The 24,566-nt window shown below is 40.8% G+C and overlaps 1 protein-coding gene across 1 annotated transcript in view; it reads left to right on the forward strand.

Moving 5' to 3' along the window:
• The window catches only part of DOCK5 (dedicator of cytokinesis 5), a 242,031-nt gene that overhangs the window by 130,761 nt on the left and 86,704 nt on the right, over positions 1 to 24,566 (forward strand). Inside the window, exons 17-25 of the mRNA XM_006884916.1 lie at positions 3,190 to 3,293; positions 5,457 to 5,640; positions 12,180 to 12,277; positions 12,464 to 12,553; positions 13,085 to 13,185; positions 14,893 to 15,027; positions 21,143 to 21,254; positions 21,942 to 22,012; positions 22,755 to 22,861. Of these exons, the coding sequence (XP_006884978.1) occupies positions 3,190 to 3,293; positions 5,457 to 5,640; positions 12,180 to 12,277; positions 12,464 to 12,553; positions 13,085 to 13,185; positions 14,893 to 15,027; positions 21,143 to 21,254; positions 21,942 to 22,012; positions 22,755 to 22,861 (1,002 nt within the window). The remainder of the gene's footprint in view (positions 1 to 3,189; positions 3,294 to 5,456; positions 5,641 to 12,179; positions 12,278 to 12,463; positions 12,554 to 13,084; positions 13,186 to 14,892; positions 15,028 to 21,142; positions 21,255 to 21,941; positions 22,013 to 22,754; positions 22,862 to 24,566) is intronic.

A 24,566-nucleotide genomic window follows, 5' to 3' on the forward strand; every position in this document is an offset into this window, starting at 1 on the left:
AACCACAGTTTGTTGTGCTCCACACAACAAACATCTTTGCATAGTCAGTGAAACACAGACATTCCTCTGGTATTCCCTGGTTTCAGCTAAGATTGATCTAACATTAGCTACAATATCCCTAGTACCATGGCCTCTTCTAAACCTGGCCTGGAGAGACAATTCTTATTGTTGTTGTTGTTGTTTGGTGTTGTTGTGTCATAGATGACTCATAGCGACCCTGTGAACGAATACTTGAGCACTGTTCGTGCATAGAGTTTCCGGAGGCAAGTCGTTTCTGAAGTGGATGCTGCTCCTGCTTCTAGGTTTGATTTAGTCGGGAAGCTCCAGCAAACACTGTCCACCATGGGTAACCATTACCACGTTTGGCACATCAGTGTCCCAGTGTTCACAGCAACCACGAGTTACCTCGGTACAGCAGTGCACAGACCAGTGCGATACCACCTAGAAGATTGTTTAAAAATATGGAATGCTTCACTAATTCTTATAGGATATTAATATTCTAAAAATACTTGTTGATCTAGTAGAAAAGGGGTTTTGTAATCAAGGGAATGTGAGAAAGACCGTATATTTTATCTCCTAGAAATTCACACTGCATGTTGTCATATTGCTGAGATATCTTACAAAAAGAAAAGTTTCATTTTTTTGTTTTATATCCTACCCTCTCAAATTGTTTAATAGAAACTTATGTTCTCACCCTGAAAAACTATTTTAAGTCTTAGATCACAATTTATGATTTCATGCGCTAAATCATGAACAGAAAAGAAAATTGATTCTCTTCAGATTTATCACAGAATGTCTAGAGATGTCTTTGTTCTCATTCAACACTGTATCCAAAATTAATCTCTCATTCCAAAATGGATTTATTGAATACCATTTCATTCTAGGCTGCAGGCTAGGCTTTGGGTACATGACAGCAAATAGGATAACTTCAAAGAACATCTTTGATCCAGGCAGGAAAAGGAACCAAAGATCATGTGATTAAGGATGAAGTTGTATGAGATGTGCTGGAGGGTGATGTAGGAGTTGTCCAGGAGCACTTAGCAGGGGTACCCGATCCAGGCTAGGGGGATTTCTGTATACAGGGTTCTGCGTTTAAGTTGAGACTTAAAGATAGGCCAGCAAAGGGTGACATTGAAGATATGTTTTGATGAATGAAACTGAGTTAAACATGATCAAAATGGGAGGTGGTGGTGGTTGTTGTAATGTGCCGTCAAGTTGCTTGTGACTCATAGTAACCCTATATACAGCAGCCCTAAACTCTGCTCTGTCCTGTGCCAATCTCACTGCCTCTGACACACCCGTCCCGATTACACCAGTCACTGAATCAGTCCACCTCATAGAGGGCTTTCCTCTCCTGCACCATCCCTCCACCCTCCCAAGTATGATGTCCCTCTCCAAGGACTGGTCTCTCCTTGCAACTTATTAGGTTGAACCATAGGAAGTTGCATGTATAGGTCAAAAGATCCAAAATGTCATCAATTCAGTATGACTCTAAAAAATACTAAACTACTATTTATTGCATCTGTGTTTCCTGCCAGCCACTTTGTGAAGTAGTGTTTCTACATTGTCTTGTTTATTACCCAGGATAATCTTATCAGGTACATCCGCATTTTAGTGGTTCTGAGTAACAGAGATTAAATGTGTCTCATGATCACAGGTGAATACATGACAGAACCTAGATTGACAACTAGACAGTCTTGAGTGCAGCTGAGCTGTAGTCTGATCATGAAGGATGCTTTGTTATGGAAGAAGGCATTGAAAGGGGATATAGCGTTTTTTATTTTTTGTGCTACCTGCGCATAGACCTTTTTTGGTACCAACCTAAAGTTAAAATTGTCCCAAATTACTATCAAGAAGAGAATAGATAAATTGTTGTGTAAGCATTTGGTGTTATTCACTGTGGACTGTTGAATAACTACTCAGTTATTCACTCAGCCAGTGTGAATGCTGCCTGACTCACAGCTAATCTTAGTGCCATGTCTGTGGTGAGAACGGTTCCCTGGTTACTCCAGTCAGACACCATGCCAAGCACACAGACTCCATGTTCTTGGGAGGCTAAGCTTTTTCCAAATGTTCTGTGATCCAGATGTCAACTTCTTAGAAAGGAAAAATCTTGGGTGGTGGCAGAAACCTGGAGTCTTGAAATGCATATAGAAGCAGAAGGGATAGAGAGAAAAGGATGGGTTCCAGAGGGACGTAGGATGTGCAGGTGACATGAATGGGAAGTCATTGTTTACACTCACACTCAGTCATTTGCAGAATCTTGTAGATATGTATCTTATTTACTAGAGAATATTGGAAGCTGACTTTAAAGTAAAGTAAATCAAAACAGCTTAACCCTCCATAATCCAGCTGCTCCAAGCTGGAGACTCAGGCAGCACACCCAACTGACTTAACTACAAAGGCCTGCTCACCAGGACCTCATTGCTTAAATAAGAGGCTTCCAGCCCATTGCTGATGAAATCTGCGGTTAGAGACCTTTCCAAATTGTTGAGGAGTAATGATGTCAATTTGAGGGTTAAGATGTGTCTGATTCAGGCCCTAGTCTTTCCAACCACTTGTTATGTATCTGAGAGCTAGACAGTGAATAAGGATGACAGAAGAAGAATTGATGCTTTGAGCTGTGGTGTTGGAGAAGAGTACTGAACATCTCTTGGACCACCAAAAGAATGAATTGATATGTCTTGGAGAGGGTGCAGCTGTAGAGCTCTTTGGAGGCAAAAATCATGAGGCTTTGCCTCACATGCTTTGGGCATGTTGCTAGCAGAGGCTATTCCTTTGAGAGGGACATGATTCTAGGAAGGGTGGAGGGTTAGGGAAGGAGAGGAAGGCCTTCAACCAGATGGATTGATACAGTGACTGTTGCAATGGGCTCTTGTGTGTCAGGAAGTGTGAGGATGGCACAACACATAACAGGGTTCAGATCTTTTGTTCATAGGGTCACTATGAGTTGTACTTGACTCAACAGCTTCTAACAACAACCTTGGAAGCTGAACATAATAGGGGGTAACAGAAGATTTCTCTGTGGGAATTACATTCTTAAATATGTCGTGTATAGCTTATTGCCACTTGCTGAACTGTTTGTGATAGCATGGTGGAATGTCACACTGCACGTAAGAAACAAGATCTTTCATCGCAGCTATCACCTCCTGATGTCTGCTCTGCTCACACACGTTTCTGTCTTTTCAGCCAGAGATAAATCAGAGCGAGCATTTGGGGTGGCCTTTGTGAAGCTCATGAACCCGGATGGCACCACGCTGCAGGACGGGCGACACGATCTGGTGATTTACAAGGTGCTCAGAGGGCTGTTGGGAATGGTTTACTACCATTGAAACTGGCTTTGAAGACGTTCCCTTGTTAGAGAGATCTGTACATGTGTCAGAAGCCTCTGCATCACTGTGTTTTCTTGCCCCTTAATTTCTAGGAGTCCCAGAGGCTGGATCTGTCTTCTTCCAACCCCATGCTGGGAAGAGAGAGAGAGTTGCATTAGTTAGTCTTCTAAAGAGCTAGTCAGCCACTGTTGAAAATGGTGTTCCACAGCAAGGGAGGAACAAAGGGGCCGACTTGTCTCCTCTGTGTGGGATTGGTTTGAGTGTGGTGGTTGTAGTCAGATGTGGTTTTCATACCGCCCCTGGCCAGGCACCATTACTGCCCTAGTGCGGCGTTGTTTCCTTCCCTCACAGTTTGGGCCACTTTGTTCCTTCCTACTACTGAGATTCCAGAGTACAGCTTAGAGGCTGGAAGATTTTGTCTTACCCAACAATATCCAGAGGGCTTTTCTGACAGTTGGTACCTTTTGTGATGCATCTATTTAGTCTTCTCTGGGTACACCCCCCCCCAATTTATTTTTTGTGATTTTAATGAAGGTTCTAGAAAGATTAGATTTTCATTCATTCATAGATGGACGTTTTCCTCCCTTTCTCCCCCTCCTGATGGCATAACAGTAAGGAGTTGCACTTTCAACCCAATGGTAGGTGGTTCAGATCTACCAACTGCTTCATAAGAGAAAGATGGGCCATTTCCCATGCAATTTACAGCCTCTGAAAAGCCTGTGGAGGGTCAGCTATGAGTTAGTTCTGACTCAGGGGCACATAACAAGAAAACCAAGCTTATAAATAGTTCTGGAAAGCTTAACACTTCATTTTTGCCTTCATTAACCCAGTGAAATATAATTTTGACCATTTATAGGTTAACTAAAAAAAACGCGAAACCGAACCAAAACAATCCCCAACTCTGCTTTCTAGTATGTTTGCTTATTTAAAACAGAGAAAGGAATCATCTCTAGCTTACAGCTTGCTCCATTTTCACTCAGTAAATTCACTTTTTGTGCTGTATGTTTAAACTTCTGTGGAAAGGTATCAAAATAGCAGTGGAAAGAATATTAAGTGGAATTTGATGAAGCCATGCTTCTTTTGGTAAAAAACATAGTGTTCAATACTTCACCAAAGAAGACATTCAGATGGCTAACAAGCCCATGAAGAAGTGTTCAAAATCCCTAGCTCTAAGAGAGATGCAAATCAAAACAACTATGAGATATCATCTCACCCCAGTGAGGATGGCAAAATTTGACAGAACAGCAAGGAACAAATGCTGGCGAGGTTGTAGAGAAACTGGAACCCTTATTCACTGTTGGTGGGAGTGTAAAATGGTGCAGCCACTGTGGAAGGTAGTGTGGCGCTTTCTCAAAAATTTGTGAATAGAGATACCATTTGAACCAGCAATTCCATTACTGGGAATATACCCCAAAGAGACCATAACTGACATCCAAGCAGATATATGCACACCCGTGTTTATTGCAGCTTTGTTCACAGTAGCAAGGAGTTGGAAACAACCTAAGTGTTCATCAGCAAACGAATGGATAGAGAAGTTGTAGCATAGTCACACAGTGGAATACTATGCTGCATTGAAAAACAAAGAACTCATGCAGTATTCAAAATGGGTGGCCCTGGAGGACATTATGCTGGGTGAAGTATCTCAGTCACAAAAGGACAAATACTGCATGATCCTGCTGTTGTAAAACGGGGGTGGGTGGAGACTGAGAAAGATGGGTTTAGTAACATATACTACAGTGAAACAGATGAGGGAAAAAACTGTTTAAAAGGGATATGTGGTTAGGTATTTTTGTCATGACAGGAGTCCAGAGTGAAGGCTGCATAGTGGAGTGGACCTGGGGGGAGGGATTGTAAAACAATGGGGGAACTTTTCTTTTACTTTTCAAAGAGAAGAGTTCACTAGGGGGGAGGATTGGGAGGGGAGAAAAATGAATGGATGAATGCAGTGAATGAATGGAAATCCAAAGTGTATGTAAATTTTCATTGAAATTAATAATAAAAAAGTAAAACAAAAAAAAAACACAACACAAAACACAGTGTTCACAGTACAACTCTTTGTACATGATAGAAATTTTGCCTAGCATTTAGTGTTCCTAACTTGTTCCCTGCCTCCTATTCTTCCAGGGTGACAATAAGAAAATGGAAGATGCCAAATTCTACCTGACCTTACCTGGCACCAAGACAGAGTTGGAAGAAAAAGAGCTGCAGGCAGCTAAAAACCTGGCTAGCTTTACTCCAACGAAGGAGAGCACTAAGGATAGCTTTCAGATTGCCACCCTCATTTGCTCCACAAAGCTGACCCAGAACGGTATGTGTGGTGATCACAGTGACATCAGCATCAGCTTTCATTTGGTCTTTGTGGGTGTCTTTATGGGACCCATGGGGCTGGACCCTGTGAGGCTTTATCTTCAGAGGTGGGATTATGGGCATTTTCATTTCAGCTTTTAGCTCTTCAAGGACTATGTTGAGTGTTACTGACCAAGTAAAATAGAAACCTCCAGTAATGGGTTCTGTATAATACATAGAACAAGAGATGTTGATAATAAAAGGATAATAATGACAAAGAAATGTAATCAGTCTCCTGACCAAACAGGTACGGCAAAGAACAAGGAGATTTCCTGTTAGAAATATCCTTTTGCCCATTCATTCTCTTACTATTTTTTCCAAGCAGCCAGGAATTTTCCACAAACTCATCTGAACAGTCCAGAGCTTTGTTTTGAGGCTCCTTCAGATCTCTTAATATCAGTTTTAACTTCTGTCGTGTATAACTTGGCATGTCAGAGCCAAGAATAGCTTCTGATTCATTTAACTTGCATAGTATGTAAAGTGCTGCCCTTGTACCTAATGAGCTAAGCATTCACTGCCCAGGGAACTTGCCATTAAAATTCTATCCCCCACGTGCTGCGTAGAGGATTCATTCCTTTGGCATCGCAGTGGATTTGAGCTAGGTAACTGGCAGGGATTCTACTTTAGGCAAATCCTAAGATAGACAAAACAGTTTAGATATAAAGTATACTTGAGGATCAGATGGTGATTGATCTCTGGAAGGGGTTGGTGTTGGATTTGTCTTTATGAATCATGATTAGTTAGAGAATAAGGATTGTATTTCAACTTGGACAAGTGGCTAGACTCAACAAGAGTAAAGTTCAGGGCTGATGCATATGGGAAAGTGAAAGCATATTCATCAGAAATTAAGTTAGACAGAATTCTGGGCTTCATAGAAAATATGACTAAATTGTGTCAGTCATACAACTCATGCTGTGGAAACATAAAATAATAAACTTGATGGCAGTGAAAGTGATACAGTATTTTAGAAGGTGATTTAGAAGATAAACAAAGACTTTAAATGTATTCAGACCCTTTCACGCAGTAATATGACTTGAGGAAATTGAACCTAAGTAAACAATGAGAAACGTGCACAAACATGTGGGTATGAGAAGATTTTGCTATTACTTTTAATAGGGAGTTATCAGAAGCCCCTAAATGTCTGAGAGTAGGACAAAACTAACTTATACATAGTCATAAGTACTTACATGATAAAATTTATGTAGCCGCTAAATTAGATTTCAAAACAATGAAGAACGTGGGAAATTTTAACTGTATGTGCAGTGTGATTCTAGTATTTGTGTAAATATGTAAAGGCAATTTGGAGTAAAATAGGGTTCAAATTTAATTTAGAGTCACTTGCGTTCAAATGCAAGCTCTACCAGCTAGTAGCTATTTTTGGTCATGCCACCTTCTCCATCCATGTCTATTCCTCCTCTTTAAAGTGGGAGTAGCGTACACACACACACACACACACACACACACACACACGCTCATGAAGCTTTGTTGGCCTGGAGGCAAGGAACAATCCTCCCAACCCAAAGGCTCACAGCTGGGACTCACCTGCTGCTTCGCTGGAGAAAAATGGCCAATCATCATCCTTCCTGTAGGATTTACAGCTTCTGAAAAGCTGCTGGAGGGCCAGCTATGAGTTGGTTCTGATCAAACAACATTACACATTACAACAACAAAAAATGTATGTACGGCTCTGTTTCAAAGCATAATATAAACAAATATAGATAAAAAGAAATTTTACTATATGAGTGTTTTTCTGTCATTACTACCATAATAATATGCAAAGAAAAACATGATCATAAAGAATAATTATGAAAGGGTGAATGGTTCTTATATTTCTTAATTTTCAAGGTTTTCTTGTAAGATTACAGAATATTCATTTTAAACCAAGTAGGATATAGACTATAAACCAAATCTACTACCATTGAGTAATTTCCAACTTATGAACGCCCTATAGGGTGGAAGACTGGAAAGCCTATGGTTGTTGACTACACGTCCTTCTTCTGAGAAGTTGTTGAGTTTGAACTGTTGACCTTTTGATTGGTAGCCAAGTGCTTTAATCATTGTGTCATTAAGATTCTTTTAATAGACTTGAGAAAAATGTGCTTTCAGGAACTATCCAGAAATAATATTGCAGGAGGATAGATAGCATTTATTAAACCTCCAGTGAATGATTATCCTTTCCAAATTAGAATTCAAAGGAGTACAAACAAAATAAGTATAAAAAAAGCCTCCAACTCATTACCCTGGAGTCAGAACAGCTCATTGCTGCCCCTCCAGAAGGGTTTCTGAAGCTATGAATCACACTTTTTGTTACCACCAAATTAAATATTTAGGCATATCTTCGACAGGCAGTAAGTACATCCTTGATTTAAATTCTTGATTTATTGAAATCTAAGTCAACTTATCTTCTAGATGCTCTAAACCTATTAGGTTTAGTGGGGTGTCAGAACCCAGGTATAGTTCAAAATCAGGAAGGGCGTGCGTGAGGGATGTTTCTTGTCTCCATGCTTTTTCAATCTATATGCAGAGCAGATCATTTGGGAGGCTAGGCTTTATGAGGAGGAATGCGGCATCAGGATTGGAGGAAGACTCATCAATAACCTACATTATGCAGATGACACAGCCTTGCTTGCTGAAACTGAGGTGGACCTGAAGCTCTTGCTGCAGAAGGTCAAGGAATGTAGTCTTCAATATGGATTGAAGCTCAACATCGAGAAGACAAAGATTCTCACCACTGAGCCAATTGGAAGCACCATTATGGATGGAGAAGAGATTGAGGTTGTTAACAGTTAACAGCTTGCTCAGCTCCACAGTCAACACTCTTGGCACCAGCAGTGAGGAAAACAAAAGACAAATTGAGTTAGGTAAATCTGCGGTCAGGGACTTTTCCAGAGTATTGAGAAGCAATGATGTCAATCTAGAGTGATCCAGTCCATGGTCTTTGCAGTTACTTACTATGCATCAGAGAGCTGGACAGTGACTAAGGATAATAGAAGACAAATTGATGCCTTTGAGTTGCGGTGCGGGAGAAGAGTCTTAAACATACCATAGACTGCCAGGAAAACAAGTAGATCTGGCTTGGAGATAGTGAAACCAAGTTTCTCCTTGGAGGCTAGGATTTTTTTTTTTTTTGAGGCTAGGATTTTGAAGCTCTGTCTTACATATTTTGGGCACATGGCCCAGAGGGACCAATCCTTGGAGTAGGATATCATGGTAAGAAAGGTGGAGGGAAACCACAGGAGAGGAAGACTCTGGATGAGATGGATTGATAAAGTAACTGGGGCGGTGAGGTCAGAGTCAGCAGGACTGGTTCAGGACAGGGCAGGCTTCAGAGCTATTGTACATAATGTTGCTATGACTTGTAGGTGACTCAACAGAATTTAACAAAAACAACAGAGCCCAAAAGAGATGAAGAGGCCATCTATGTGTAGATGGTGGTGCAAGGTCAGTGATTGTATGTGGAGGTTGATCAGTGCCTTTGAGTCAGAACTGACTCTTGAGTGACCCTTCCCCAGGTTTCTGACGCTGTAAAGCACAAGGGAGGAGATTGCCAGACTTTCTCCCTCAGAGCTACTGGTACTATTCCAGTGCAGTGACCACTCAGCACATGTAGTTAGTGAAATTCAGACGAAAGAGATGGTAAGTTCAGTCTCTCAGTTAACATTATTCACATTCAAGTGCGTCGTAATCCGTGGCTAGTAAGAGACACATCGTGGACAACACAGAGGGACAGTGTTATTATCACAGATCATTCCACTGAAGAGTTCTGTGCTCTTTATCTTGTCATACCCATTTCTGATATTTGTATTTCAAAACCAGTTTTCACACATGAAAAAATGCAATGTCTTAACTAAATGCTTGGCTCAGAGAAGGTGTAAAGAGGCAGCACTCTGCTCAGCCAGTACAGTGATCTGTACTGTTCCCAGCCTCGTCCAGAAACGGAGAGCCGCAGAGATGAGGTGCATTGGGGAGAGAAGAGCTGCTTGTTTATACATTTGCTTCTGGTTTTTCAGAAATTTTCAAGATACTTCATTTATTCTGAAAAAGCAAAAGCTGAAGAAGCCTTCAACTGTATAAGGGAGTTCACTAATTAAAAGACATCGCTGCTCTGCTTTCACTCTAGACTGTGCCCGGAGGCTTGTCTTCTAAGCCTTAGAACTATTCAGACTCACCAGGGCTTGTTACAAACAGATTTTATTGAAAGTAGCTCATCCTTCCATTCATCTTCTTGTTTTAAAGAGAACAGATCCGTTTGTATGGGATTGCTTGTTGCTGGGTCTGTAAAGATGGAGAAAATAGATTTGTTGTTCCAGGAAAAAGAAAAGGAAGTTCTGTTTCCTTCATGTATCAATTCACTGCAAGTGTGGGGCCCTGTGTTGGGACATTCATAGTGGACAATTCCCAGTGAGTTGTTTCTGACTTCTGACCTCTGGTGACCTGTGCACAGCAGAACAAGACACTGCTTGGTCATGCCCCATCCTCAAATCACTACTGTGGGGCGGCCACTGCGTCACTTCACCTTGTCGAAGTTTCCTTTTTTTTTTCCTGACCATGAAATTTTTTTCATGATGTCAGGAGAGGTCAGTCCTTGGAAAAAAAGACTTGTGTTAGGAAAAGTAGAAGGTGAGAGAAGGAGATGAAGACCCTCACTCATTGACATCCACACTGGTTTTACACAGAGATTGCAAGAGCAATGAGCTTAAGCACAGTAGAGATTGTGTGGGTGATACGGGACTGGGCAAGGTTTTGCCATGTTGTGTATAGATAGGGTTGCTGTGACTCAGCTCAGCAGCACCTAACAGTGACTCAGCTTTACCACGTATGATACTTTTCTCCAGGGACTGGCCCCTCCTGACCATACACATACACATCTAACGTTTTTGAGACAAAATCTTACCGTCTTCAATCTAAGGAGCTTTATGGCTACACTTCTTCCAAGATAGATATACACAAACCCTTTACCACTGAATCGCTTCTAATTTGTGCGGACTCCATGTGTAGGCGAGTAAAATTGTGCTCCCTCTCCAGTGACTGATTTTTAGGGGGCTAGAGGTCTCCAGGCCTTTCTTCTGAGGCACCTCTGAGTGAACTTGAAATTCTAACAGCTTTGAGCAGCCAATCATGTTAACTGGTTTTGTCATTCAGAGATTTGTAAATCTGTACCTTTAGGTTGAGATACAGATTTTTTAAAAAAAAAAATCTCCAAAAAAACCCCACCTTATTTATTGATAATTTTATTGATAGACAGATAGATAGATAATTGTTATACAGAAACATATTAGTTAATAAGTATGTATCGCTTCTTTCACTAAATGTTGTTGCTACTAGTTGACGTTGAGTATCTGGTAATGCTCTGTAAAAATCTGTTTGGGATTGTAAACAAAATGACAAAATCGTAATTGTTCTTATCTTTGCTATGTTTTCCTGTGATATTTCCAGTAATTACACATTTGTTAAATCTATGAGTTTAAAAGTCTTATGTTTTAAGTAAAAAAAAATCTCAAGATTTTTATCCCATACTTACCTAAGGACCATGAATCTTCCTTGTTTTTCTTTGGAATACCAGTCTGTCATATTGCCGTGTCTGTTTATTTCATCAGTGAACTCTGGAATGAAGATATGATAAGAGTAGGAAGAGCATGTTTGTTTTGAATCATAAAAATATCTGATATGGTATTATGGTTATCACAAGAGTCCACAATTAAGGTTGCATAGTGGAATGTACTTGGGGGGGTGGGATGGGGGGTTGTGTACCAGGGAGGGAGTGTTTCTTTTACTTTTAAAAGAGAGGAGTGAACTGGGGTAGGGGAGGGCTGGGCGGGAAGAGAAGTGCAGCAATGAATGAATGGAAATCCAAAATCTCTGTAAATGTTCATTAAAATCATTAAAAAATTTCTTTGTTAAAAAAATCTATGATTAAATTATCTTTATACTATTCACCAGTAGTTGTGTGATCACAGAAAGCCTCCGATTTCTCATCCAAATTAAAAATACAGAGTCTTCTATGTGCTTATACTGTTTAAATGAATTAAAGTGTATATGTATGTGGAACTGAGGTATATATGTGTGTGGAATTAAATCTGTATATCTTAAGTATATCCTATACTTAATGCTAAGGAACAGATTAAACATTAATAATTAAAGATGGGAAGGTTGTATACATGGACAAACTTTGTTGTCAAGAGGCAGAGGGTAGGGATAGGGAGTAGGGAGTACTTTTTAGGTACAGTTTTGAAGATAGTGATGTCATAATTTGAGAAATGTGAGTTTGGGTTAGATGTCATTTTATACATATTTTTTCTACTTTAAAGAATGAAGGAGAACCACTAGGCTTTTCTCTTATTTAGGAAAAAATTTAAGAGCATGTAATATCCTTCTTGCACGAGCTACAATTAAGAACAGTTATGTTTTCTAGAGAGTTCTGTAGTTGTGTCTTGAAATAATATGGTTTATTTCTCCTGCTCAGTGTCTAATATATGTATGGTTTCTGCTTATTTTTCCTAGTTGACTTGTTAGGCTTGTTAAATTGGCGTTCCAACTCCCAGAATATTAAACATAATCTTAAGAAGTTAATGGAGGTGGATGGAGGCGAGATTGTTAAGGTATGTTCAGTTGTTGTTAGAAATAGTCTTTTATATCTCTGGTGCTTAAAATTTTTACCTACGATGATAAGCTATTTAAAAAAAAATACTATTTTTTTAAAACTATTACATCTTCATTTCCCCAGAATTTCTGACGCTGAACTGAAAGCACTAAAATAACCTTGTTTTTTCCTTTTTCCTCTTTAGTTTTTGCAGGATACACTAGATGCACTTTTTAACATCATGATGGAAATGTCAGACAATGAAACTTATGACTTTCTTGTGTTTGATGCACTGGTAAGCAGTCAAATACATGTTTTGTTCTTAGCCTCTAAGTTTTTCATATTTACACTGTTACAGTGAAAAATTATAATTTATAGTCTCTGAAAACTCACTGGAGGGTCAGCAGTAAGTAGTTTCTTACTCAAGCACATGTAACAGTGCCACTTTCAGAAGAAAAATATCATAGAGTATTTAAAAATCTGCATCTTAAGGACTTTTATGAAAACCGCTTTATATATCCTTTATCTTCTGTCCTACCTTCCCCTGATTTCCATTACTTGTACTGAAAGAGACTGTGTTCTCTTTGAAATCGTTACCTTTCTGAGACGAGATACATACTGGCTTTTACTGGTTTCTTCACTGTTTCTAACATATAGTCCTTTTCTTTATACATTAAATAAATATGAGCTCTAAGACTGTACTTCTCCTCTGGAATAATGACTTTGGGAGGCTAAAGAGATAGAGGTTAGAAAAGGAGCCAGCAGGAGGACAGAGGGCGGCTTGCTGACAGTGCCATGCCTCATTTCTGTTTCTCACCTGTGACAGGTGCTGATTATTTCACTGATCGGAGACATCAGGTTCCAGCATTTTAACACTGTACTTGAAACCTACATTTACAAGCACTTCAGTGCCACTTTGGCATATGTGTAAGTATGATTCAAGGGACCTATTATTGTTGGCTTGTTGGATTTGTACACTCAGGGTTGGATTGTTGAGAAAGGGGAAGATTATAAGTTATGTAGAGGTTCCTCTGGGTAAAGACTTTTGTTCTAAGCTGCTGGTAGCATAAGGAACCATCTATGTGTTGTAACCTTGAAAATGGAATCAGTTCAATCCTTTGCTTGTGGGTAGTTGTAGAAGAGATAAGCCTGTGACTCTTTAATAAGAGTATGGAGTCCACAAAGGAGAAGGTAGTCAGTCAGGGGCAGAACTGCAGGGTCAAGGACAGACAACCAGGTGCAAGATCTTAGGAACTGGGTGGTAGTAGAATTGGCATGAGTGTCAGAAGGGTTCAGATAGTGAATTAATCAGCAAGACCACATCTGCTAGAAGATCAGGTTGTGTCATCAACCCTGTGCCGTGAGTACTTTATATCTCAGGGAGACGTTACTTAAACTTTTAAAAAATTTCTTACATATAATGAAGAGTGGCCTCTACATCTTCTAGAGCGCAGTCTCTTTCTGTCATTGGTATATGGCCCTCAGACTAAAGAAACTTCATCCTGACCTGCTGGCCTACAGTGCAGTTGTTGTGGCTTGCCATTGCCCCCACTCCCTGCTTTCTGATTATTACACAGCAAAGCTATAGATAGTAACAGGATTGAATCTGGAATTGGTAGGTGATGTTTTGGGCAGAGATGAATGCATGATTGTGCCAAGTTACTTCCTGCCAATCAATGAGGTCAGCTGATGATCTGTGTTATTTTTGTAAATTAAAAATGCAGCTCTTAGTTGTATTTGGATGAAGGTACAGAAATATAGTTAATTTCCGTTAATATGAATAGATTTAAATTTAGTATAAAGATATCATGTTATGTAGCACAAAAGATAGAATGTCCACTAGACTGGGAACCCTGCTGCAGGGCATTGACAGAGTTCTTTCTCCCATCTCCTAACTTCCCAAGTGGAGAACAGAGCTCTAGATAATAGTCATCTGGGTTGATTTGATCAAAGACTTCATCAGGTCTCCATGTATCCTTTGGAGTTTGGATGATACTAGAAAAATTCTTGATAGTAGAGGAAAACTTCAAATTCCCAGAAGGATGGTTCAGACACATTAATGTAAAGACTCAAGAAACCCACAAAGAGCATTCTAATCTCAGTACAGTTGTATCCAGTGGTATGCTCAGATTGTGAGTGTTTGTGTGAGTCATGTTGAGCTTCTCTTCCCCTACTTGGTGAGGTTTTCATCTGCTTCTCTATTTGTGGAATTTGAAAGCCTTGCACAGAGTGCAGATAATCTGATTGAAGATAGTTAGACTACTTAGGTGCAGCCCCTGCCTTGCAGGCTCATAGAGATGGCTGTATAACATTCCAGCGCCGAAGATGTCCTTGTGACTTCAATCACTTCAACTCTTCCATGCCTTGATTTTTTTTGTTTGTTTGTATTAGTACCATAATAGGAAGGAAAGTTCTCAACCTGGATTGTAGATGAGCAAATTAAATTGCAAAGGAGTTCCTGTGCTCAGGGCAGATTCTGGAAGAGATCATTAGAGCAGTGACATGTTTACCAAGTACCCCAGGTTCCCTCCATTAGCTGACCCCAAAGCTCCGGGTTCCACTTGGCCCCACTGATTTAAGTTTTTTGTTTCTTGGCCTCACTGATGTAAGTTTTTTGTTTCTCATCCTTTTTAGGAAACTCTCCAAGGTACTGAACTTTTATGTGGCTAATGCTGAAGATTCTAGCAAAACAGAATTGCTTTTTGCTGCTTTGAAAACCTTAAAGTTCTTGTTTAGATTCATCATTCAATCTAGAGTACTCTACTTGAGGTAATGGTAATTGTGATGTTTATTCTGTCTTTTCTCTCTGCTGGTAATTTCACGTGTTTGTTCACAGCTCTGACAGCTGGGCCACAGAATTGCCAAACTTCAGAATTCCAGGACTAACAGTGGAGATGAACTATAAAGATATATATAAGAAGGTTCATATGAAGTCCCTTTGCACTGATTAGTATGACTTCATATGTTGTACTGCACCAGGAAATTTACTTGAAGAGACAAGGGTCTCTCCCAAGTGATAAAAAGCAACAGTATCAGTTTAAAGACTACAGTACATCTGATCTAAGCCATGACATTTTCTGTTGCTTTCTATTCATCTGAAAGTTGGCCAGTGAGTGAATAAGGAAGACTGAAGAACAATTGATACCTTTGAATTGTGTCAGCGAAGAGCACAGAGTACCCAGCACACTGCTGAAGAACAAATCTATAATGGAGAGGTGCAACCATTAGAGGCAGGATGGTGAAACGTTGTTTCATATACTTTGGGCATGCTGCCTGAATGGGCCAGTCCTTGGAAAAAGACTTCCTGCTAGGAAAGGTGGAGGGTGAGAGGAAGAGAGGAAGACCCTTAACATGAGAGATTGACACAGTGACTTTTAACAGTGGACTGAAGCAGGTCGATGACTGTGAATATGGTGCAAGATAGGGCAAGGTGCAGATGTGGTATTCTTGGGGTCATTGTGAGTCATAGACCACTTGAAAGCACATAGCAACATCAAATGAAAGCAGTTCATCCTTGTGGTGTGGATGCAGGTGGCTGGAATGTGCAACCTTCAGGAAACTTGTGGAGATGCAGATTTCAGTGACAGGGTTCATTTCGTATAGCAAGTGTCTTCCAGGTGGGGCTTATACATGTGGTTCATGAACTGCCCTTACTTACAGAGTCAAAGTAATGGCGGTTGTTCAGATATTTGGAGAAAATGTTTCCTGAAATGCATGTTTCTTTGCTAACAGCCTGCTTAGCTCCCTGATGAAATATGGCCATAGAACAAGATTAGTCCCTGTTTGATTTTTAGTATGATGGCTCCATTAAAATTGATAAAATGAAAGAGAAAATACTGTGGCTGAGAATACCCCACACCTCACTGGCTCCTCTACAGTGAGGTGAGAGCAGAGTGGGTGAGAGAAGGGAACATGACAGGTAAATGACAGCTGAGGTGGTCCTCCCCGCCACAGTGAGGAGGTCAGATTTTATTCCATGTATGAAACGCTGCCGCTGAAGGGTTTCAGTGGGGGACGTAATAAAATATATAGCTTACATTTCCCCCCTCTTAATTTATTTTTTTATTTATTCCCCGCCCCCACCCCGTTGTTGTGTGCCATAGAGTCAGGTCCAACTGGCACAGGAGGAGATTGCCCCTCCTTCTCCTGTGGAGCATCTAGTGGATTTGAACCATGCACCTTTGTGATTACAGTGCAACTTCTTGTCACTACGCCAACAGAGCTCCCTTATAGTTTACATTTTAAATGCTTATCTTACCTCTTGTGTGCAGAGTGGATTATAGACGGCTGAGCCTGCAGGCAGATCAGTTTACATGGAGTATGGTGTTAGCAGAAAGGGTTGAATGCTCGAGTTAATGAAAGATTGACGGTCAAAACCACTAAGAGATGCTTTGGGAAGAAGGGCTGGTGATCATGATGCAGGTGAAGACAGTGAGCTGATTCAAACATTAGGCTTACTGATGGATTCAATAAAGTAGTGCAGTGATACTGGAAATAACTGCAGATAACTTCTCAGCTTGAGAAGGATAGTAGTACTGTTTGTTCAAAATTGGAATACTGGGAAAGGAATAGGAAAATCAAGTGAATTGTATTATTGATAAGTTAATTCTGGTGGCCTTGTAGATGATGAGGAAAAAGGGTATTGCCTTGACACACACCTTTCCTAATTTTAAACCGTGTTCTCTTCACACCACAATCTCTTGTATCCTTTCTCCATACATATTTATGTGTATACTGAGAAGATTATTCAAGAAACTGGTCTCCGTGAAGAAGAGTGTGGCATCAGTATTAGATGAAGACTCATCAGTAACCTTCATCACACAAATGACACAACTTTGCTTGCGGAAAGTGAGGACTTGAAGCACTTGCTGGAGAAAATCAAAGACTGCATCCTTCAATATGGATGGCATTTCACTGTCAAGAAAACAAAAAAATCCTAGTCACTGGACCTGTAGGCAACAGTGCAATGTTGTTGTTGTTGTTAAGTGCTGTTGAGTCGCAGGTGACTCATAGCGACCCTATGAAGGACAGTCCTCAACGGTTGGGTGTCTTTCATCGTCTCTCCAGGTTCATAGAGTTTCTGGAGGCAAGCTATTACAGAAGTGGATGCCAGTCCTGCTTCCAAGCTTGGCAAACTACATAGAAGAGAATAAATTAAGAAAATAGCTCCTTCCTAAATTCTCAAATACTGGTAATACTGAAAACCAAAACCAAACTTTTTGCTGTCAAATCAATTCCAACTCATGCTGACCCCATGTATCACAGAGCACAACTGCTCCACAAGGTTTTCTTGCCTGTAATTCTCATGGAAGCATCACTATGTATTTCTCCCACAGTGTTTCTGAATGGATTTGAACAGTCAACCTTTATTAGTTGAGCACAGTCCATTTCCGCCAGAAATGAGCAATTCATTCCAACACCACTGAGTTGGAACCAATTCACAGCTGACCATTCACTAGGTTTCACAGATTGTACAACACACAGAAGGAAATTGCCCATCTTTCTCTCATGGTGCTGCTGGTGGATTAGAAGTACCAGAGAATAATGGCTGTTGGAATAGATGGAGAAAAAAAATGAGGTTGATTCCTTGGGCATCATGCTTGGGGAGAGGGTACAGCAAAGGAGAAAAAGACTTGAAACCAGGTGAATTATCACAATGACTGCAATGACAGGCTTGAGGTGTAGGAGATTGTGAGGGTGAAACAGGATAGGACAGGGTTAGATCTGTTCATCGTGGAGTTGCTGTGACTTGTACTCAATAGCACCTAAAGACAATGACAACAGTGTCTAAGGTGTGCATCACTTGAGAAGTTGGACTGTATGAAGAATGGGGCATCAGGATTAGAGGAAGATTTATAAACACCCTGTGTTCTGCAGATAGTACAACCTTGAAATGCTTGCTGCAGAAGATCAGAGATTACAGCCTTAAATATAGATTACATATAAATAGCAAGAAAACAGAAATCCTCCCTTCTGTGCCAATAGGGCAATGTCATGGTAAATGGAGAAAAGATTGAAGTTGTCAAGAATTTTGTACTTGGTTTCACAGTCAGCACCTTCGCTATCAGCAGTCAGGAACTCAAAACACATGTTACGTTGGGAAAATAGGCTGTCAAAAGACCTCTTTAAAATGCTAAAGAGCAGCGGTGTCATTGTAATGACTGAGCTGCCATGTCTTCTCAGTTCCTTGCTATGCATCTAAAAATTGGACACTGAATAAGAATGACAAAACAAGAATTGCTGTTTCTTGAGTTGTTATATTGGAGAAGAGTACTAAATATCCCATGGACTATCAAAAGAACAAACAAATATCTTGGAGAAGGTACAACCAAGATACTCTTTAGAGGGAAGGATGATGAAGCTTTGTCTCACTTACTTTGGGCATGCGACTAGGAGGGGCCGGTTCTTGGAAAAAGACATCATGCTTGGAAAGGTAGAGAGAGGGTCATGCTCCAAGGTGGAGGGCCATAGAAAGAAAGAAAAGACTTTCAACATGATAAACTACCCCAATGACTTTAACACGGAGGTCTAGTCCATCAGAGATAATGAGAATGACACAGGGTAGGACTAGGTTCAGATCAAGTGTTCATGGAGTCTCTATGAGTCATAGTTGACTTGATGGCACCTTACCGCAGTGGACACGGAATTGCACTGTCAACCCAAAGGCAAGTGGTTCAAATCCACCAGCTGCTCCTTGGGAGAAAGAAGAGCAGTCTCCTTATGTGTGGTTTCTACCTTTGAAAATCTACTGGAGGATCAACTCTGAGTCATTTCCTACTTAACGACTACGAGAGAATTTTGAGATGCTTTGTGGAGTGAATTAAAAATGACCAGTAATCTTCTGATAGAATAATTTTCCCAGCAATGTGTACATATTTCTTGGGTAACACAAGGTATCAATAATAAATAAAGGAGACATTTAAACACGTGTGTGCTCGTAAGTGTAGATTTGAATATGTATATACAATTTTCATTTTAAACCATCCCTGTAGCTGGCGCTTGGTAGTGAAGTTGCCATCTAGTGTATATGCATATGCACTGCAATTTTGAACTTAAAATGTTTGGGACTTTTAATGTTTTTGACCAAAGGTCCTTTGATGTTTTGGGTTTTTTGAATGAGGAAAAACCCCCACTTCTCACTAGATGAACAAATCTTTTGTAAGTTTACAGAGTACTGTGATCAGTCTGTGATGACTGAGGTCTCTTGTGCCTTTGGAGGCCTCTACTGTCGAGTGGGTTCAGTAGGAATCTGTATTTCAGTGAGACACCATGGAGAGTTGAATGGGTAGAGTGGTTTTATAGGCTGCATTGGTGTAAAGACTTTTCTGGCCTTCCCTACCCATTGTCTGACATGTCAACTCAACTGAGTAGGTCCTCATAAACAGACAAGGAAAGGTGAGGGAGGGAGGACAGAAGGAGGCAAGCTTTGCATTATTAGGAAGACTAGTTGGACCTTCCTTGCTAGTGAACCAAGGAAAAGTGGCATACAGGCCACCTCTGCTGCTTTAAGCGTGGCACCTTCCTGCTTCTCTCCTCCCGGATGGAAATGCCTACAGAGCATTAGGAAAGGAGTACAGCATCAGAGATTATGGTCTTTTAGATCGCTGCAGGGGAATCCTCCACCACTGGCCAGTCAGAGCTGACTTGTTGTGGTTATGTGCCATCTAGCCAGAACCGACTCATACCTGACCCTTCAGCCGGCTTTCAGAGGCTTACATCATGGGAGGAGATTGCTCGTCTTTCTCCCAGGGAGCAGCTGATGAATTCTAATTGCGTGGCTTTGGGTTGGCGGCACAGCTCCTTACCGTTAGGCCGCCAGAGCACATTTAGTTGAGAGCTTGCATTTCAGTTTGTTACAGATGACATCTTTGCTCTTGTCTTCCCAGCCTCCTTAACTGGCTCCTGTTACCTTTACATGGTCTTTTCTAAAAAGCTGTGTCTAGGTAGACCTCTGAAACTATTGCCCTGAGGTCATCTGTAAAACTTAAACCAAAACACTCCCCTGAATATTTTCTTGAAACTTAACAGTAGTGGAGGCTAAGTGAAAAAGAATGTGATGAGACTTTCCTCACGTACTTTGGGCATGTTACCTTTCTCTGGAGAAGGTCTTCATGGTTGGAAAAGTGGAGGGTTGTGAAAGAAAGGAAGACTATTTACCTAGAAGAACGGACACAGATACAGCAATAACAAGCTTAAAGCACAGCAGACATGGACTAGGTTTCCCTCTGTTACGTGTAGAATCACTGCGAGTCAGAGTTCTCAGCAGCACCTGACGGGAACAGCAGTTGAAGAAGCTCGGCCTTGGGCACTGTGCTCTTTTAGGAACTATCTCCGTGAGATCAAGTGGACGTTAACCACTTGAGAGTTAGAACAGGAAACTCAAGGTTCAGTTCCGTTCATGCTAATTGAGGTGAATCAACTCATAAAAGATATGTGAAAATTATAGTACTCCTCAAGGAATATAATCAGTGTTGCTGAATTGTATGTGTAAGTGTTGCACTGAGTGTATGTGTAATATTATCAGCAGCAGCAACAGCTGCAGTAATAAGCTGTTTGCCACTGAGGCAATTCCAGTTCATGGTGGGCAACCTTCCACAAGTCACAGTAGAACTGTGCTCTGAGGATTTTCAGTGCCTGGAGCTTTTGGAAGTAGATCACTGGACCATTTTTTAAGGTGCCTCTGTGGACTGAAACCAGCAGCCTCTCAGTTAGCATGAGAATGTATTTGCCATTTACACCACCCAAGGAAAACCATTAAAGAACATTCTGTTACTTTTCTTTGTTCAATTGAAAGGTACATTGGCCTCTCCCATTGTTTAAGCAACATGTATCTAAGGTTTCTTTAAAAGATGGGAAATCTGATTGATGGTCTCTTCTTGTTAAGATTTTATGGCCAGAGTGAAGACGGAGATGAATTTAATAACTCAATCCGGAAGTTATTTCTCTCTTTCAATATGCTAATGGACAGGCCTCTGGAGGAAGCTGTCAAGATCAAGGTTAGCATGGCAGAATCAAGGTCAATTCTCTGAATGCATGGGTGAGGATGTTCTGGGATAACATTGAACTTGTTTGGAGGGATGCGTGTTAATTTTCATATGACTTCAAGGAAGTCAAGGAAAAAAATTCATTGTTTAACCTTCATGTACATTTGCCTTTTTGTCAGTTTACCAAAGACAAAATGCAATTTTAGGTATCTCTTAAATGTCATTTATGATCTTTCAGTGCAACAGACTTACTCTGTTACTGTTACAGGAAACAGTTTGTTGTTACTGCTGTTATTATAAGGCCCTCCCTGATTCTTAGAAGTTTTATCAGCATCATCGTCATCAAATTTTTACAGTTTAAGATACTTAATTCCTGAAGCCTAAATTTTTAATTTTACTATTCATTCTTTATTATGACAACTTTGTGAGGCAAATTTAACAAGTTTTAACCATCTTTCTAGACAAAAAATATTAAACTCCAAATGGGCAAGGCCTATTGATATCTAAGGCAAGAAAGTTTCCTCTTGTCTTTTAACTTAAATTATTTTGAGAGATGTGTATAGCAAGATCAGCTTTTGTTTTTGCTGCAAAAACATCTAGGTACAGTTATCTATTTAAGATCCAAATGCAGTCTTTCTGTGACCAGGTTGTGAGTGTTGTGTTTGTCCCCCATGGTGACTGAATGTGTGTGTCTTACAGGGTGCAGCTCTGAAATACCTTCCTAGCATCATTAATGACGTTAAACTTGTGTTTGACCCTGTTGAGCTGAGGTGAGTGGCAAGAATAGTTATTTGTCACTTGAATTTAACAGAGAGGCAGCTCCCCTGCCGGGCTGGGCTGAGCTACTGCATGGGCTTTAATTCACAGAGGTGATAAAAGACACAAACCCTGCCCTGGAAGGTGACTTAAACTTTCTCTGGAAAAACAAGACCTGCAGACATAAAATTAACTGTGAAAAAAAAGTGCATGCATAATAACACATTTCAAGCCCTATACCTAAGTGCCCAGGAATGCAAAGCCAGACAGTGACCATCTAGCTAGAAAAGGCATTTTGGAGACGTTGCAAGTTAAGTTATCCCACTATACCAGCTGATGTAGAGTCAGTTCTGACTCAGAATGACCCCATGTGTATTCAAGGCTGTGACCTTTTGGAAACAGATGCCCAGGCCTACCTTCTGAAATGCGTCTCATGATTTTGAACCACCAGTCTTTCAGCTAGTAGTCAAGCACGTAACTATTTGTGCCACCCAGAGACTCTTAGTGTGACAGTAAGTCTGGAAGGTGGTGATGGGCCTCAATGTTTGGTAACCGTTTAAACAGATCAGCTCTAAGGCTGAGCCCATTAGTGGGCAAGGAGTGCGTCCCATTGTCATTTCATGGACACAAGCTCTCACATCATTTCAGAGAGTTTTTCAGGCAGGCCTCTCCACACCCGAATCTCAACGTAGAGGGGAAAGTATAGTTAATGCTGCCTTCAGTTTGATGGTTTGAAAACTCTGGGTTCTTTTCTAGCGTGCTGTTCTGCAAGTTCATCCAGAGCATTCCAGACAACCAATTAGTCAAGCAGAAACTTAACTGCATGACTAAGATAGTAGAGAGTCAGCTCTTTCAACAGTCAGGTAAGACTCAACCAAAAGCTACTGCTAATTGAAATTCAGTTCTTCTTTCTTCTCCAGCCATCATTTAGCTTCTCCCCCACCCGCCTTTTTTTTTGTTCCTTAGTATCAGTAATGTTCTTGCCAGTCTTAATGGTCTCTTGGGAAACCAGGATTTAGGGGAGGCAAGAAGGATGGGCAGTCTCCTCCTATGGGATTTCCTGCCTCTGTAAACCCATCAGAGGGTCAGCTATGGGTCGATTCTGACTTGATGGCAAACAGTAACAACAAAGGCAATCCAGGAAATAAAAAAAACATGCTGCTTGGGGAAACTGACTGTTAAGAACCTGTCCAGGAGTTGGATTGGGGAAGCTCATACCCGCTATCTCTTATGTTGTTGTTGTCAGGTGCCACTAAATTGACTACAACTCCTAGTGACCCTCTGAAGAGCAGATCTGAACTTTGCCCTACTCTGCACCCTCCTCACCATCTGATGTGCTCAGGGCCATTGTTCAAGTCACCATGCCGGTGCCTCTTGTTGAAGGTTTTTCTTTCTGTGACTTTCCATGTTTCCCAGCATGATGATCTTCTCACAAGACAGGCCTCTATTGCTCTGTATTCTATATCTCCTGTATGCTAGCATATAAGATAAAACATCTGCTTTCCACACTCCACATTAATGAACCTCTCCAAAGTACTATAGAGCAAAGATACCAGTTTAACGACTAAGGTGTGCCCGATCCATGCCATGATCTCTTCATTTGCTTCTCATGCATCTGAAAGTTAGACAGTGAAAAAGGAAGACTGAAAAGAATCAGTACCTTTGAATTGTGCTGGAGATGAATACTGAATATGTCATGGACTAACCAAGGAACAAATCTATCTTGGAGGAAGTGCAGCCAGGGTGTTCCTTAGAAGCAAGGAGGGTGAAACTTCATGTTACGTACTTTGGGCATGTTGTCAGGAGAGGCTGATCTTCAGCAAGAGATATCATGCTGAGAAAAGAAAGGAAGACCCTCAACAAGCTGGGTTAACATAGTAACTATCACAGGAGCTTGAGCTTATCAGAGATTGTGAGGATGGCACAGGAGAGAGAAAGGCTCAGATTGTCCTTCATAAGGTCACTGAGGAGCAGTCAACAGGATGACACCTAACAACAACAAAGTCAGCTTGGTATTCCCACTAATTTGTAAGGGAGCAAAATAATATGTTCTTTAATATTTCATTAGAATGACCCGCAAGTGTGTTGCCAGTTAGAGAATTTTCTCCTCAGAATTGAAGCCGCAGAAAATAAACAGAAGAGCAGGAAGCTGGCCCTTTTCAGCGTCCTCTTCAGCTTGTATTTATTGTATAACCTCAAAAACGAAGGGGATAGGGTTGAGCTCATACTGTTTGAGAACCTTCTTGTCCTGACAGCCAAGACACGATTGTAAATACATCTCATCAACTGTAGGTTCAGTGGTGCCACTGGAAATTGACCACGATGGGAATATTTACACCAGGGAAATTGGCAACACTCTAAGCTAGAGCTTTTCCCAGGAGAAGGGAGAGCCAATTTACCAGCATTCTGCTGGTACAGAAAGGAAATCTGGAGTGGAGGAAACTTTTAACACTGATAAAACATTTATTTTGTGACTACTATCATGCCTGTGGTCACCAACTCTAAATTGCTCTTCTCTGTCTTAGCTGATGAGGAGAAGGTCAAGTGTGTGGTTTCCCCATGAACCCT

Source organism: Elephantulus edwardii, unplaced genomic scaffold (assembly GCF_000299155.1).
Source record: "Elephantulus edwardii isolate Elephantulus edwardi_28Jun2011 unplaced genomic scaffold, EleEdw1.0 scaffold00038, whole genome shotgun sequence".
Lineage (NCBI taxonomy): Eukaryota > Metazoa > Chordata > Mammalia > Macroscelidea > Macroscelididae > Elephantulus > Elephantulus edwardii.